The sequence below is a fragment of the Leptodactylus fuscus genome, chromosome 7, assembly GCF_031893055.1.
Source record: "Leptodactylus fuscus isolate aLepFus1 chromosome 7, aLepFus1.hap2, whole genome shotgun sequence".
In the NCBI taxonomy this organism is placed as follows: domain Eukaryota; kingdom Metazoa; phylum Chordata; class Amphibia; order Anura; family Leptodactylidae; genus Leptodactylus; species Leptodactylus fuscus.
In genome coordinates, this window is record NC_134271.1 from 7846155 (window position 1) to 7864247 (window position 18093).

General features: G+C 43.5%; 1 protein-coding gene across 1 annotated transcript in view; it reads right to left on the reverse strand.

Annotated features, from left to right (window-relative positions):
- SPON1 (spondin 1) overlaps positions 1–18093 on the reverse strand; it is a 169023-nt gene that overhangs the window by 122101 nt on the left and 28829 nt on the right. The window contains exon 3 of the mRNA XM_075280902.1: positions 6665–6798. Within this exon, the coding sequence (XP_075137003.1) occupies positions 6665–6798 (134 nt within the window). The remainder of the gene's footprint in view (positions 1–6664; positions 6799–18093) is intronic.

An 18093-nucleotide genomic window follows, 5' to 3' on the forward strand; every position in this document is an offset into this window, starting at 1 on the left:
GTGGGTCAAAGTGAAGGGGGAGGGGCTTAGAAGCGTTCACTGGCAGGGAGAGGACCTGCACTCTGCCTGAGCATGAGGGGAGGCCGCTGGAGCAGTGCTGCGTCCACCAGGCCTCCCCAATCCACCACTCGGTGCTAAGCCAGTCCAGGACAGCTTGTCCTGGACTGGCTTAGGTAAGCAAAAATGCTGCCCTCCCTGGGGCCCTGGCATAGCGCCGCCTGAAGCGGTCGCTTCAGGTCGCCTCATGGGAGGTGCGCTGCTGGCTGTACCATGTGATGGCCAGTGAATTAGGAGTGGTGCCAATGGGGGGATGGTAAAGGGGGAGCTGTACCATATGGGAGCTAGTGAAGTGGGCATGGTACCATGTGGGGACCAGTAAAGTGGGTGTGGTGTCAATGGGGGGCCAGTAAAAGGGGCACTGTACCATATGGGGGCCAGTGAAATCGGTGCTGTACCATGTTCGGGCCAGTAAAGGGGAAGCTGTACCATATGAAAGCCAGTGAAGTGGGCATGGTACCATGTAGGGGCGAGCAAATGGTGGGATGTACCATGTCAGGGCCAGTGAAATAGGCACTGTACCATGTCAGGACCAGTAAAGGGGGCACTGTACCATATGGGGACCAGTGCACTGTATCATGTGGGGCAAAGAAAAGGGGGGTCTGTACTATGTAGCTGCCAGTGAAGTGGACGTGGTGCCATGTAGGGGCCAGTAAAGTGGGCGCTGTACCACATGGGTGTTGGGGCCTGGTCGACCCTAGTTACACACATGATTACAGCTCTGAGGAGCCGTATGGTCCATGGAAGCATCATAAGTCAGCACGTAGGGTAGAAGGAAGCCACTGGGACTCGATTTTTCTTCACATAATCTTGAAGGGTACTTTGGACCTCAGTTATAGTATGTATGTGTTGATGTTTTTCCGGGCCCAATACCATTATATAGGTTGTTTGTCATTTTTCTCCGGTGCTACCATTGAAATGAATGAGAGCACCATTCACCACCGGACATGCTCAGGCTGAATGTACGGTGGGATGGTTATGATGTTTTTGCGTCATGGGATAACCCCTTTAATATAGCCCCCACCCACCACTATAATACTGGGCATTTTGGTTCCTCTTCACCACCTATAGCTACGCCCCTGGTGCTATCCATAGACACAGATGCCCCATCCTATACAGACGTCTCCCAGGTGCCAGCTGTGGATTCTGTAGGATCATTTCATCTCTCCGCGGCGTTGCGATGTCGCTGTCGTGCACCTGTCTAATGACGTACAACAGTCTAATGAGTGATACTCCATACCATGAACTCATGGGCCTTAAACGTTTCCTAGCGCATGTTATAATTCCCACTGAAAAGTAATTTTATGGTAATTATATTTTCTTAGGATGATTCTGAAAAGATGCTAATTATTCTCCGTACCTGTGCTAATAATCTCTCTATCCATTAGGTGATTACATTCAGGATAATTACGGGGTGCGGCGACTTCTTTCTTCCCACTAAGAACCATTCCACAACAAGTATAGCATTCAGCTCCATGACACAATCATCCGATCAGTGTAATTTGTAGTGTTTCCACATCCATTGTGGGTCGTTACATTGTAGCCATCAAATATCTGAAAATTCTATTGGATAATTACATGGCGTAACTAAAGCTTTGTGCGGGGATCGACCTCGATTCCTCACTGGCTAACACAGAATTGCCTTGACAACAAATTAAAATATTCCTCGAAACATGTTGAAAAGTATTTTACAGGAGCTGTCTTATAAAGACAGGTACCTATTAGGGGGGAGGGGACGCCACTTAGGACTGACCCATCCCCATTATTCGGAATAGAGAGCCACTTTCCTTTACAGAGAACTTGTCACTTCTTCTGACATGTCTATTTTCGGAAATATTCCCACAAGAAATAACAATTCTGCTGCATCTTTTCTTAGAACTCTGTGCTATGCCGTTCCTCCTACAATGTAGACATCCTTGGACAGCTGGGTGTTATTATATGGGATGTGTCCATACATTGTCCAATCAGAGCTGAGTTTCAAGGCTTTGGTCACTAACCCCCCAACAAATGGCTTCCCTTTGGTGTTCATTGGTGGCTTCGGGGTTCCCGAACATTATCTGATGTGCAATAAAAATCCTACGCATGCGCTATGTGTTCAGGACCTGGCGCTTGCTTGTCACTCTTGGGACTCACCTCAGAGATCTATTGTGCATGCGCCACTGTCTGTTGTGTACTCAACAATGAAGTGGCAGCGCATAAGCTTTACATTACTGAGGTTAATGCCAAGATGGAAGATACATCTTTGACTTGGTACAACTACAACTTCTGCACCCCTAAGAGTAAGTTCCCACGGCGTAATTCCGCCTCAAAATCATCTCCAAATTCTGGTTGGAATGTGCCATCTATGGGAGACTGTGAAGGGACGTCTAGTTCTAGCGAGCAAACCTTAAACGGAGGATTTGGAGAGGAATGGCGTGAAAGTGGAAGACTGCCTCAAATCCCTCTCCAAGTTACTCTGTAGAACCTAGACTAAAAATCGTCATGAGGCCTTATAGGCTGTCTAATATTACTCAAATATCACCATAATTGATGGCATGAATGGTAAGCCTTGACTGGAGCAAAGAAGAACTTGTGTCCAACTTGCTTACTCACATACCGAAAATTTCCCCATGGATCCTGAGCAGTTCTCCTTTCATCCATGCCCATATCTCCTGCCAGTCTCCACTTCCTGGACCCTCTTTCCACCCAGTACATCCTGCGTAGGCAATCTCTGACCAAAGGGTGAGTCCACCTCAGCCAGAGATGGGACAAGGACCATTTCCTACGTGCCATCGGGACCCAAGAAGTAGAGACCACCAGAAGACTTGGAAAGCTTTGGATCAGGAGCAACGGGACCCAGTGAAGTTACTATTCCCTCTTTCCTATGACCATTATAAACCTTCAGCCCTCAACGAGCCCTTTAACCCTTCACTTTTGATGCCATGGATGCCAAACTTCCCCTCCAAAAAGTTTCATGTTACCATTTTGTGAAGTGAACATTTCGACTCCATTCAAATAAAAACTTTGTTTCAAAATCAGAGAGAAATTCTAATTCTAAATTCTATTTAGTCCCAGTTAGAAAACTTCTCTCTGGCCATCGGTAGACATGCAAATTGTCAACCACGTGGAAGAAATTACCGAGAATGCAGCCAAACGGCAACAACAAAGGACTTTTGATGTTGTCATTTGTCACTTTGATTTACGATTCTAAAAGAGGAGCAATCATGAATATTCTGATTATTTCTCTTCTCTGTTCTCGGCATATCTGACAATATCAGCGAAGTCGCATTAAACATCTGTTTGTGAAATAAAGCAGGCTCATGGAGACAGCTGCTCCAAACCGGGAAATGCCATCCAGCTGTCTGACTCGTACATTAGCAGTGGTTTGCATTTGCTTAAGGCAAGAGAGACGGGTGGAGAGACGGTGCCTGTGTAAGGTTTTATAGCGTGCATGTATAAACATGTACTATTAATTCTAGGGGCCCACACAAAACAAATGGTTGTGCTAACAAGTAAGTGCAAAATGAACAGAGGATGGATCTCAGCTGAACATCTGGAGACCAGGCACGGCGGCCATGATTAGTTTCATGTCAAATTGATGTAGAATCTATTGTCTTTAGGGAAACATGCAGTACATTAAAAAATTCTGTATTCTGAGGCTGTTGGTTCGGTTCCTGACCACTATGGTGATGAGCGGTGGTGCTCTATGTTGTTTACGTAACTCCCAATGGAAACAACAGAATTGATGTAGAACATTTAGCTACAGTGTTTCCATAATTGTGTGCATTGGTCATGGTCACAGTCATGGTCATGGTCACAGTCATGGACGTGGTCTCAGTCATGGACACAGTCATAGTCATGATCATGACCGCTGCCATGATCATGGTCACAGTCTTTACCACGGGCATGGTCATGGTCACAGTCATGGTCATGGCCCTGGACATTGTCACAGTCATGGTCACGGCCATGGTCATGGCCACATCTACGGTGTAATGGTGATGGGGAGGTCTACAGTGTGGATGATGGTGGTAGTGGTTCCCTCCAGGACACTCTCTGTAATATGTCTCCTGTCTGATGATGGTTGCCCTCAATGTGGACTCAGGAGACAATGAGCAATGGGGCAACAACTCACTAAAGTTGGGCAAATGACCAATAAACAACAATCTTCCATAAAATGGAGACACGAACTTGCCAACCATTGGGCTCGAGCTGAAGTTTGGTGATGGTTCTCCCTGGGGTCAGCCAGTGTCTCTCTAGTTTAGGCAGCATTCTCAAAAAGTTTGCTCGTTCCTCCTCCACAACAACACAAATACAGTCCTATGAAAAAGTTTGGGCACCCCTATTAATCTTAATCATTTTTAGTTCTAAATATTTTGGTATTTGCAACAGCCATTTCAGTTTGATATATCTAATAACTGATGGACACAGTAATATTTCAGGATTGAAATGAGGTTTATTGTACTAACAGAAAATGTGCAATATGCATTAAACCAAAATTTGACCGGTGCAAAAGTATGGGCACCTCAACAGAAAAGTGACATTAATATTTAGTAGATCCTCCTTTTGCCTCTAGTCGCTTCCTGTAGCTTTTAATCAGTTCCTGGATCCTGGATAAAGGTATTTTGGACAAACAATTCAAGTTCAGTTAAGTTAGATGGTCGCCGAGCATGGACAGCCCGCTTCAAATCATCCCACAGATGTTCAATGATATTCAGGTCTGGGGACTGGGATGGCCATTCCAGAACATTCTCATTGTTCCTCTACATGAATGCCTGAGTTGATTTGGAGCGGTGTTTTGGATCATTGTCTTGCTGAAATATCCATCCCCAGCGTAACTTCAACTTCGTCACTGATTCTTGAACATTATTCTCAAGAATCTGCTGATACTGAGTGGAATCCATGCGACTCTCAACTTTAACAAGATTCCCGATGCCGGCATTGGCCACACAGCCCCAAAGCATGATGGAACCTCCACCAAATTTTACAGTGGGTAGCATGTGTTTTTCTTGGAATGCTGTTTCTTTTTGGACGCCATGCATAACGCCTTTTTTTTATAACCAAACAACTCAATTTTTGTTTCCAAAATGAAGCTGGCTTCTCCAAATGTGCTTTTTCATACCTCAGGCAACTCTATTTGTGGCGTACGTGCAGAAACGGCTTCTTTCTCATCACTCTCCCATACAGCTTCTATTTGTGCAAAGTGCGCTGTATAGTTGACCGATGCACAGTGACACCATCTGCAGCAAGATGATGCTGCAGCTCTTTGGAGGTGGTCTGTGGATTGTCCTTGACTGTTCTCACTATTCTTCTTCTCTGCCTTTCTGATATTTTTCTTGGCCTGCCACTTCTGGGCTTAACAAGAACTGTCCCTGTGGTCTTCCATTTCCTTACTATGTTCCTCACAGTGGAAACTGACAGGTTAAATCTCTGAGACAACGTTTTGTATCCTTCCGCTGAACAACTATGTTGAACAATCTTTGTTTTCAGATCATTTGAGAGCGGGCTGTCCATGCTCGGCCACCATCAAACTTAACTGAACATGAATTGTTTTGTAGAAAGAAATGGTCCAAAATACCTTTATCCAGGATCCAGGAACTGATTAAAAGCTACAGGAAGCGACTAGAGGCTGTTATCTTTGCAAAAGGAGGATGTACTAAATATTAATGTCACTTTTCTGTTGAGGTGCCCATACTTTTGCACCGGTTAAATTTTGGTTTAATGCATATTGCGCATTTTCTGTTAGTACAATAAACCTCATTTCAATCCTGAAATATTACTGTGTCCATCAGTTATTAGATATATCAAACTGAAATGGCTGTTGCAAACACCAAAATATTTAGAACTAAAAATGATTAAGATTAATAGGGGTGCCCAAACTTTTTCATAGGACTGTACATGCCATTGTGCCTGACAGATCCCTAATGGGTGCTAGGCCTGGCCTAAGGCTCATAGGTCTCCGTCAAAGCTATGTCCCCATCCAAAAATTGTCCTAAAAAGTGAGAAGAGCTAAAGCTCATCTCCGTTGCAACCGCAAAATTTACCCCGGCCATGACTTGTATCGATGGGAACGAATAGTCTAATGAAATCTCTCCAGCTAACACACAAGTCTCGTTTAGCTAAGACGGGAGAAGAATAGACTGGTCCTCCTTAGAAGTCTAAAAAGATCTAAGTCAAGGGATGTACCATCTACTTATCTGGCGTCACATTGGTACAGTCCAGTTATGCTCGAGTATCCCTTCAATCTGCAGATCAGATACATAAGGTGGATTTTTCTCACCCTGCCTCACCTCTCCTGGTCATCCTCATGGTGGTCCCGGGAAGAGGACAGTTGGGGACTGCTGGAAGCCATTGGACACCACAAGGTAGCCCAGAAGAGGTAAGCTGAGTTTGTTATTATACTTCAGGGTCTAACCTCACACCTGAAATAAATCTCGTGAGGTTCACCCATCTCTAGGTCCATGGTCTATATCTCTCATGTTATTGGCCATGACTAGATTTCATCCTCAGCAGAGAAACAAAAAAAATTTCCAAAAATATTTGAGTAAATTCAAAAAAAATAACAAATTTCAATTTAACGTAGTTGAGCTGTTGCATATGATAGTCATACAGTTTATAGCTTAGTACTCACTTGAGTATGACACAGCCGGTACCGATAGGGGGCGCTGTCCAGAATACTTGTATCCGCGTTCTTCGCCTCGGAGTGCTTTCTGTGACGGCTACGGGGCAGTTGCTCATGAACTGTGTGTCTTCTTCATCTATTATCTGCAAATTAAAAGCCATAATTACATAGTGACAGGAGATTATTAGTGACTAATGGACTGCCGGGCACCTGTAACAATGTATCGGTGACAGCAGGAGCTAACCAGTACTGTCCGTATACATGCTGATGGCTATATTCTGCTGGCCTTAGGAAAATTCTAAGAAAGGCCGAAATTGTTGAATTTAACCCCGTGTAAATAAGTAGAATCAGATTGTACAGATGTATCCAGCATTCCCTTCCCCTAAATTTTGTTAAAGTTTTCGATTTCTCACTATACAAATTCAATACAATTTCATGACATGCTAGGAAAACCATCAACAGACTGTAATTCACATCCCAACCACCAGATGGCCACATAGGGACATGTATAGAATTAAGAAACTCCTGACAGAGTATCACAAAAATGATACTTTTTGCTGGTCACATTTTCGGAAAAAATTCTGCACAGTCATGGACTATTTTTGTATTCACTCTTTTTGGAATTTTTTGGGGACAGTCTCAAATGTTGACCGTGATGTTTTACCCATAAAATTTTGCAACCCTTAATCTTTAACATTTGATAGCAACTGCGTTGTCTTTCACGTTGGTTCCGTTTGCCGCTGCACGAACGTTGCGTCTCGGTCGCCCTTTTTGGCCGTTAACCGCACCTCATCAAAGCAGAAGAGGATTTTCAGAGGTTCCCTCATCGCCCGTCTCCTTTATGCTGCTTTTACAATGCAAATTCTGTATTTTTACGAAGGCTGTCAGCGTGTCACTTTCAAGAGTGACATTTTGATGATCCAATTCTGTGAATTTATCACTAGAATTTCCATTTTGGAAGACTATGCAAAATCTTGAACATATGGATCATAAGAAAGTGGAGTAGGCAGCTTTTCTCTTACGTTTCCCAGGCCGTAATTTATGTACATTGCAAACAATTAGCCTATAATTAGATATTTACTTGTATGCGGCAGATGTCTCCAGGAAGAAATCCATCCGAAGTCGCAATAATCAGAATTACACAATCGTTTGCTTAACTTAATAACTTCCATTTCTGCCTTATGCAATGTGTCTCATCTGAAAATTATTCATTGCCTTCTACTTGGATAGGGCTGACCCAAAGTGCAGTAAGAAATGACTCCGACTATTCTCTGAAGACCTAAAGCCTAAGAATCTTAAAGTGGACCTCCGATGATATAATATGTTTACATCAATGAATAGTGCAGGTGAATGTAAGAAACTTTGTAATAGATCTTAATAAAGAAACATGCTTTGTTCTCCTATTAGCAGGCTGAGTTAGGTCTAACATAGAAGTCTATGGAGAGGGGAGGGGAGGATAAGACATGCATGCAGCTATACTAAGTAGCTCCCTTGATTCTTCTATATCTAGTAAGATAATGCTCTATCACCATAGAGAATGAGGCAATAACTTAAGACTGGATACAGATACGAGTACTACTAGAGATACGAGTCTAAAGGAAGAGATGAAGGAGGAAAACAGCTCAATAAGTGGAGAAGGGAATAGATTTCTTTAAGTTTCTTATATTCACCTATACTATTCATTTATGAGAAGTTGTTTTAGAATTGAAGGTCCACTTTGGGTATCTGGCTTTTATTTAAAGGGGCACTCCATGCAAAGCTAATAGACTGGTTGTGCCTAGTGCAGGATACAAGGACACAATGTATCAGTTTCTTTAGATAAATTCCACCCTAGCCTTGCCCTTGGCCCCATCTCTCACCCAACTGGGTCTGTCCACTTCGGGGGTGGAGATTTCTATGCCATGTTCCCTTTTCTGTCCCAGTTCCTGGGACTGTTATTGAAAATTAGGGACTGTCCTGGCAAATTTGTAGTATGTATCACAGGTCAACCTCTCTTAAAGGATTTTCATTTTGGTGGCCAATCCTAAATTCATCATTATTAAAGTCCCACAAAGCATCCTCAATCCGGTTGTAATACCAAATACGGACTGTACCTAAGAGAGGCGCTGTTCTAAAGAAAAAAGCAGCCATGTATTCCTAATGTCACACATCACCTTTAATTCTAAGTAGTTAAAGGGATTGTCTAATGAAGACCATTCTCTCTAATGAAGTTGGCCCCGTATTCAGCGACTCGCCATCTGCCTGGCTTCTGAAACCCCCCTGTGAACTGTTTTTATGGAAAAGGAAGCGGCAGCCAGACTGACACTGCAGTATTACATGTCAGGGCTTTAGATGATGTATATAGGGCCAGGCCTGCCGAAGCGGGAACTGTAGGATGGTGCGAACCTATACATATAACAGATGCACCGAGAAGGGTTAAACCCCTGTTAGCATACTGAGTAATGGCGTCCTTGTACTGTGCAAGATGACGGGCTTTATATCTGCTCATGTTGCTTTAATAGGGGCAGGACATCGCAGTTGGTGTTCTGGAAATTTTGGGAATGGGATTGCACAATGATTCCTTATAGGCAGAACTAAGTTGTGTCCATAAGTTGCTCTTTAGGAAAGGTTGTACCTGCTTGGCGCCAGACGTCACCCCATCTACTGAAGGAAGGAGATGCTTCTCATATAAGGGCCATTCCCGCACTTTGTAGGGCAGGAGGTGGCTTACAGGAGCACAGGTCACAGGTCATTGTTGGTGGGACTCTTAGAAGAGGGGCTGACTAACCCCCATAGTGCCACACCTGTACCAAGGTTATACACAGTACTGCAGCACAACACCATACACTTCAATGGAGTTAAGGTGCAATACCAGACAAGCCATGGACAGGAGTTGCACTGAGAAGAAAGCAGCCATGTTTATCTAATACCATAAAACCTATTTAAGGCTGTGGTCACATCAGCGTTCATTGACCATACGGGGGCTCTCCGCTTCAAATATGCAGAGCAGAACTTTTCTCTCCAACGATTTCGGGCTGTAAACCTAGTGGACCCCATTATAGTCTCTGAAGTCCAGGGGTTTCCATAGGTAGCCCCTTTATAAGCGAATACATTTTTTGGAAAAACACTAATGCGAACCTCATAATAGGCAAAAGACTTACATGACAAAGTCAACTCTGCTGCGTCCAGGTGTTCAACATGCAGTGCACAAGGCAGGAACACTTGCATTTTGCTGAATTCATTTCCAAGCCTACGTTTCGATCATTTGGCAATATTATGATAAAGGGACGTGGGTCCAGATGCTGCAGACTAGCAATCCCCTACAATCCCCCCCCCCCCCCTCATTTACTGGTCCATTACATCTGCAGAAGGTGGAATGACACAGCGAAAAGCCCGACATCGTTCTCCAAATCATATGGTAATGTATGAGCCCCACGTTGGGCGCCGTGTGCACCGGCATCTTCATCATGGCGCTCCGTCTACTGATTGTATGAAAAATATCAAATGACATCGCAAATGAGCTCCTCATAAATATGTAGAGAGGCATTAGAATCAAATAGGCCATTACCGCCAGCCATTCCGCATGGAAGCCGAGTGCGCCGGGACTCGCCTTTAAGCAGGATTTTTTGATTTTTTTTTTTAAATTGTCTGTAATAGTGTGTATTACGCTCTGGCTTGTGTTCATATCCCAAGGAGGAGTCATTATGGCAAGCATTAAAACCACAGCGAACGGAGGGAGGGCGGCGAGGAGAAGGATTAGATCGCCTCCGGGTTTTATAAATCTTTAGTTATGGCTCTGAGAGGTGAAACTATAGAACGGTGGATTGTGCTCGGGATTTCTTCCAAAATGTGACAATCCGCGTCCCCCCTTTGATGATTTATAGAAGCACTAATATTTTATTAAGTTACCATAGCTGAGAATATCAATCATATAGTTTAAGAGCGCTCTCGTCTGTGCCTGCCGAGGACGGATTTTGGGACGAGGGCAGTTTTTTTATTTTCATAGTTTTTGCAATTTTTTTTTGTTATGACCAGTATGGGAAAGATGATTTCGGAGGGGCTTACGGATGCATCCACCCTTAGTTTGATTGGTGATGTCACTCACTCACATGGTGAGACATGATTGGACAACAGAGCGCCACGCATTGGAGAGTGTCACACCAGCCCGGGCCACCACTGAGCATGCTCCAAATCCTGGGCAAAGAACTCCAATTACTCGTTAAACAAATTCAATGTACAGCATGCTATTCACTTATCAGGCTGCAGTACCCTTCACAACCCCTAGATGGCCACAAATAGACATATATAGGATAGGTAGCATATTGCTTTGTGATAACATATCACAAAAAGCTGCTCATTTTCTTCTAGACATTTCCAGACCGTAGGCAAGGCAAGGATAGACACATATGTTTGCCCAATCATCTTTTTTTCAAATGTGAACACAAAATGGTGACATTTTTTGCAACAGGCTAGCAAAGCCCTTGGTAGGCTGCAACTCACAACACAACCATTGGGTGGCCACAGATAGACACACAACGTAGCACGTTCATGAGATTGTGTTATTTCGAAAAGCTGGTCATCCATAGACACATCGGGAAAGCTTCTAAGCTCCTTCTAAGAAATCCATAGACTTCTATAGACGTGTAATCTGAATTTTGTACTATTGGTTCTCCACCTTCCCATTGGATAGTATGTACTAGTTATAAGAAGATATTTCCATATTTTCATGGGTTTTTGTGTGGCTGAGGGTTTGTATGAATATTAAAAATAATAAAACATAACAGTATAATTCAGCGTAGCACTGAAGTCTCCTCCATCTGTATTGTGCTGCCAGTCACTTCATATGAATTGCTCTCGTGTTAGAGGTTCGTGTGTTCTGTTGGCTGAGTTTTCCATCCAGACTGGTTCAATCTGACAATCCATCTCTACATGTTGTTTACTTAGGATTACTTTTCTAATAATCATCGCTTGCCAAATTGATAAAATCCCCGAGAGAACGAAGAGGCAAAAACCAATAAGCAGAACGTTCCCACAATGCGGGAACCATTCAGAGGAACTTGTGATATTTTATAACTTTCCATGTATCGGTATGTTCAGCTATAAGATATGTCAATGACAAGGACTGGGGTACTGAATAGAGCGGTAGTCTGCTATGACCACTACTGGAAAATCCCTTTAAATAGTACAGATCATTAAAATACCGAAGACTTAAGGCCCCTGCTCAGAAATCTCCAAACCAATGTCTATTTAAAACCTGAAAATCTAGGCTTGACTATAGCTTAATGTGAGTGTTGAACTGAGCACAATGAACTAATCAGATGCTCTTCCGGCAGCTCCCTCCTCCCTCTCACAGCATGCACACTGAGAGATACTGCAGCTCCATCTCCCTCCTTAAAAAAAACATTCTATACAGTCTCAGAATGGGTTGAAAATTTTATTTTTTATTTCAATTCTTACTTTACTTCGTTCCCAATGGTCTCTACCCCCTGTCCCATTTCTACACAGAAGAAATGACCAATTGTTGACCCATTCTGAGACTTAATCCTGAATCCTCTCCATTGCTATAGAGATTATCTCATGAGAGTAACACATTGAGTTTCCCTTTAAAGGGGGGTTCTAGTTATTTCAGGTCCCCCATCTACAGGATAGGACATAACTTACATATTAGTGAGTGACCGACCCCTGGAACCCCCACCATTCAGGAGAATGAGGGTTCAGTTGCCCCAGTGCACGATATGGTAGGTCAAGTATATAGGTATCCTCTATAGGACACCTGGAGAGACTGTATAGCACCGAGCTACTATATACTGGCATTACATAAGAGTCAGTGGTGGCCCATGGAGCAATCTCTTCTTGAAAGCTATTTCTAGTCTCTGGATCCACCATGGACTACTTAGAACACAAAAGACCCTGATATACATTACAATGCTGACAAGTTCTCTCTAAGTAGTGATATTAACACCGAGACCATTCTAAGAAATAACCCTTAAGACAGGCATTTATTGTAGAAAACTGTATTAAGAAGGATGAGTGTGAACAGAGCGGATGTGAATCTGAGGCGTCTCCTCGGAATATGAAGAGAATAAGAAAATGATCATTTGAGCTGTCAGACTCCGTCCTAGCGCACAATCAATCTTACAAGAGATGAGCAAATCGACTTGACAAAGTTCATGTTTCTACAAATTTCACAGCTCCGTGACTGGTGAGTCAATCCGAAGCGGCCAAGATTTCTGGATGGAGTCGGCGAATACAATTGTCATTGTGAACAACAATCCGCTGTCGTGTCCCATTATTAGACTCCTCCTGAAGATTCTGCTAATCCTTTAAGATTCATTGGACGTCTTCTCATTCATCTGCACAGAAGGAACTGACTGAACCAGATACTTAAAGCATCATTTTAGATTCATGTTTAATCATATACGTCTTGTGTATTTTGTAATAGAAAATATTAGAAGTGATAAGTGATAGAGTGTCCATAGAAAATACTCAGAAAGATTTACTTTACAAACGCTCAAAATGAAGGTAAGTAAGAAAAATCTGTGTTAGTGTGAACGGTACCTGCTGAATACTGTTATATAGTGAGAGCGTCTCAGCTGCCTCCTTCTACTCATATCTATCTATCTATCTATCTCTCTCTCTCTCTCTATCTATCTATCTATCTCCTATCTATCTATCTATCTATCTATCTATCTATCTCCTATCTATCTATCTATCTATCTATCTATCTATCTATCTATCTCCTATCTATCTATCTATCTATCTATCTATCTATCTATCTATCTCCTATCCATCCATCTATCTATTCAGCTCTGCTAAACATGTATTATAGGAGATGCAACGCTCCCATATTACCCAGGTACTAGATGTCAGGGGGCATCACCAAGTCACTTTGCTCTGACCAGGGGATTTACAGCCAGGGCTAGGGTATTAAGCTGAATCTTTGCCCCTGGTGGAGGTAAAACTAGATACAACCCTGTGTCACTCAGCTCTGCTATACAGCCATTAAAACAGATAGAAACTTTATACAAAGAGATAGATAGATAGATAGATAGATAGATAGATAGATAGATAGATAGGAGATAGATAGATAGATAGATAGATAGATAGATAGATAGATAGATAGGAGATAGATAGATAGATAGATAGATAGAATAGATAGTTTCACCATGTAATAACAGCTTTATCCCAAATCTAATGGTGGTCTCACATAACAGATGACGTCAGTCCCTCCCCCGCCCTCCCCCGCTCCCCCTAATGTCATCAGGACCAGCTCACCCTCTAATGAATATGGAGACCCGGCGACTCCCCGAAACATTAGGTGTCAGGAGAAGGAAGAAGCTCTTGGCTCTTGGATGTAATATGGTGGATCATTTTGTCCTCACACTAGAGGTGTCTGGTTGCGACTTACTGCCATATCCCTACTTAGCACACGTACAGGCTCACCTATGGATGCATGTACATGGACAGTCCCGGGGAATAGCTGCTCATCCAGCAGTTATCTACATATTACAGCCAAGTTCAGACTGATGATGTAGAGCTGATATATTCCCACGTATGTCTGGTCTGCGGGGCCTGGTCACTATTTCATGTCCTCGATCGCCATCATTTCTATAAACCGCGAGGCCGCCATTCTGTTCCGGTTAATTGTTTAATGACATGAGCAGAGTTTTATTTCTGGATATACACAAGGGATTTCGGTGAATCTGGCGACGGCAGATTGTGAGAATATTAAATCCCTCCTAGGGGTCGTGCTAAGCATGCATTACCGCGTACTTCAGAGACCTCGCCGCAGCACCCAGGTCAGAGGTCACAGACATTGGGGAAACAGACAACATCTGGACACTGGACTCTCCCTGGAAATTTGGCTCCGCGGCAGCTGGGAAGTCATTTACAGCAAATTCAGGAACGTTACAGGCTAATTGCTGACTTAATGTTCTGCTCGTAACAATCCTGCTTAAAGGGACGGTACACTCCAAAGGCCTATACTATGTATCACGTTACCCCAGTACAGTATACATTGTCCTAGTTATACAAGTGAGGTTTCTATACTAACAAGTGCTATAGTTTACTGCAATCGGGATCGGAAAAGACTATCGAGCAAATTTCACCATCGGGTTCGGATGGAAAATGATCGGACATCGGATTTTAAAATCGATCCTGAAATCTCAAGATCGGCTCACCTCTATTTACTGCATGCTGTAAATGTACTCCATTAATATCAATGATAACGTGTAGATTCAGCGCAGACGAATGTATGTAACAATATTATCGCAACGATGATGTCATCGGTGCGGTCACCTGACGCGTTTTCAAAGGAATTCAGGCCATCCTTCAATTCCTATGAGGTTGCTTTTCGAATCCTGTTTTATTATATAGCAATCCAACAGCCTTTAGGAACTCTATGGAGAGGGGAGGGGAGGAGGAGGCTGCTGCCGCTTGTTATTTTGTTTATGTTTCATTCTACGTAGTGAGCAAACCTTATCTTGACGAGTCAGAAAACAGAGTCCGAGTATGGCAATTTCTATGTATTGTCCAGCAGCCTCCTCCCCCTCCCCTCTCCATAGACTAATGTGTAATAACTGGAGAAGGAAGCAGATTTCTTTAATAAGATGTATTATAAAGTTCCTTTTATTGGTCTTTACTATTCATTAACGACGTGTTGTTTTATCCCCGGAGGTCCCCTTTAAATCCAGTAACCCGAATGATATAATATATAGAAGTATTTTGGAGCTTTTACAGAATGAATTTCTTTAGAACGGGCCTGAAGTTTTGTCTCTTCAGAAATGTCAGAGAGCTTTGGTTGCCTTCGAGGACTATAAAGGCTATTTATATACATAAGGTGCCGGTTAAGTCTTGCTCATTCATGTCTGAACAGTTTCTCGTCTTTGGATGACCTGGGATGAAAGATGAAATTTGGCTCGAGCCGTTCTCTGCAAAAATCAGTCAAGCAAAATATTGTTCACTCTTAAAGCCTCGTGCACACGTTTGTATTAATGCTCAGCTTTTTACGGAGCCCTGGGGGTCCATGGGGGCTTCGCTTTAGCTCCATATGTCTGATTTCATATGTACAAAGGTATTGTCCCCTCGAAGCTTTGTAACACATGCCATGTAATGACGCTACGGTTCCCTGCATCGCAACGTCGCGGCTGTTTTTGACAGCATGTTCATGTCCTGGTGGTTGGGGGCCGCACACAACACTATTACGGGCCGCAGGGGTCTCCACTATCAGTCTAGTGCAGTGTTATTTAGTATCAAAGTTGCAGAAAAAGTGACAACTAAAATTGGAACAAAGTAACAATATAAACCAGGGCTGTAACATGAAGCTCCTGGGCCCTCAACTACCAGCAAACTGGGGTCATTCACTGGGACAGCAGCAGGTTTGGGCTTTTTTGGTGCCCAGATGTCACTTCTATCTCTACATTCTCTATATACAATACAGCAAATGTATATACTATAATACTAAAAATAGAAGGTTATATATAGAAATACATTCTTTTGAGTACCAACATATATGAACCTGAGCACGTAAATGTAGCAGTGGCATCAAGGTCCTGATGAATTACCATTAAAATGTATATGCAAATCAGTCCTACCGTGCACCCCATGCATCATAGCTTGTTCACGCCCTCCTCTCTTCTTTGACTTCCTCCAGCCCGGCAGTTCCGATTGAAATCTCACGCATGCGCAGTAGTGCTCCCTCCGGAGCGCTACTGCACACGCTCCAGCTCCATTTTCCTATAGAGAACATCAGCGACCATACTGCGCATGCGCAGCACCCTCACATAGTTTTCAGGGGAACTGAGCAGTTCTCTACACAAAAATGGCGCGGGAGGAAGCGCTACTGCGCATGTGCAAGATTTTGATCGAAACCACCGGGCTGGAGGCGGTGAATCACATGGGGGAGGAGGACAAAGAAGAGAGAAATGTGTGAACAAGCTATGACGCGTGGGGCGCACGGAACGCCCACCATGCACGGTAGGACTGATTTGCATATACATTTTAATGGTAATTCAGAAAAACGGGGGGGGGGGGGGGGTAAAAAACGATTAGCAGCACCTGAACAGCCTTTAACTAAAAAATGGAAAATCTAATGATAGAGTCCCTTTAATGCTTTTGTCTGTTCATGGTTGTCAGCCAATTATGAAGGAGTTGGAGTAGGAGTCAGAGTTGGCCTGGAGTCAGTGCTTTGACCTACCGACTCCCCAGCCCTGACTCTAAGTGCTTTCTCCGGATCTTCATATTACCTGGTACATGACCAGAGATGGTGGAGTTATATGAGATCTGCACCCAAATGGAAGCCATGATGTTGTCCAAGGGTTGAGCACCGATAAACAAGGGGATCCCAAGGTCGCTTCTCGGCCATATAAGAAGCCGCCAATATTACAATGGTACATGATGGAGGGGGATTTGTAAGCAATGTTGCACTGGATCCCAGGAGCTTCTCGCTACACCGCCGCGGCCGTCCACTATATTATAGACTTTTTGTTATAACTGCAGTCATCGTTCTCCAGAAAGTTTTCACAATTTGCAGGTTGAGATCATCTTGTGACAAGTTCTGAAATAAATGACAGTGTAAGTTCCAGCCTGTCGTTAAATCCCAGACGATGAAACATTGACCCCATCTCTTCAGAATGGTTTCTGTGTCCCAGAGGGTGAGATCATCTCTGGTGGAGATCGGCGCAGATGTGATGTCAGTTTCCTCACGTTCCATTTGATGACTATGGACATGGAGAACATTGTATCAAATTGGTCTTAATTTAATTGATTTGATAATTAAATCTTAAAGAGATTGTCTCGGGTTTCGTGCTTTCTCTTTACTGGTTCCAAGATGGCTGCTTAACTGTTCTTGTGCTTTAAAGGGGCTCTATCAGCAAAATTATGCTGTATGAGCCCCACGTATGCACGAATAGCCTATTCCCCGCCTTCATCTTCTTTTCTTCCGGACTGAAGAAGTTCACGAGCTTACTGCGCATGCGCAGTACACTCGCGTAGTTCTAAGGGGTACTTAGAACTACAACAAAAATGGCACCGGCGCATGCGCAGTAGCACTCCAGAGGGAGATTTACTGCGCATGCGCGGGATTTGAACACAACCCGCTGGAAGAACCGAAGATGAAGGTGTAGAAGAGCCAAGACAGGAGGACGTCGCTGGAAGAAGAAAGAAGAGGAAGGCATGACAGCGAGATGACGTCGGACCTTGGAGGACCGCCCAACGTGCATGATAAGGTATGATTTACAAATATGTTTTTATGGTTTTATTTTAAAATGGGGGGGGGGTTAAAATAACATATGCGGTGCCTGAAAAGCCTTTTTAAAGGTTATTCACGCATATGTGGGGCTCAGACAGCGCATGCCCGCGCTACAAGAAAATGGCCACTTTGACTGTAAGCGGCCATTTTCTTGTAGTGCGCACATGCGCAGTCGACTCTGCCCAGGCCCGATGCCTAGCAGAGTGAATTC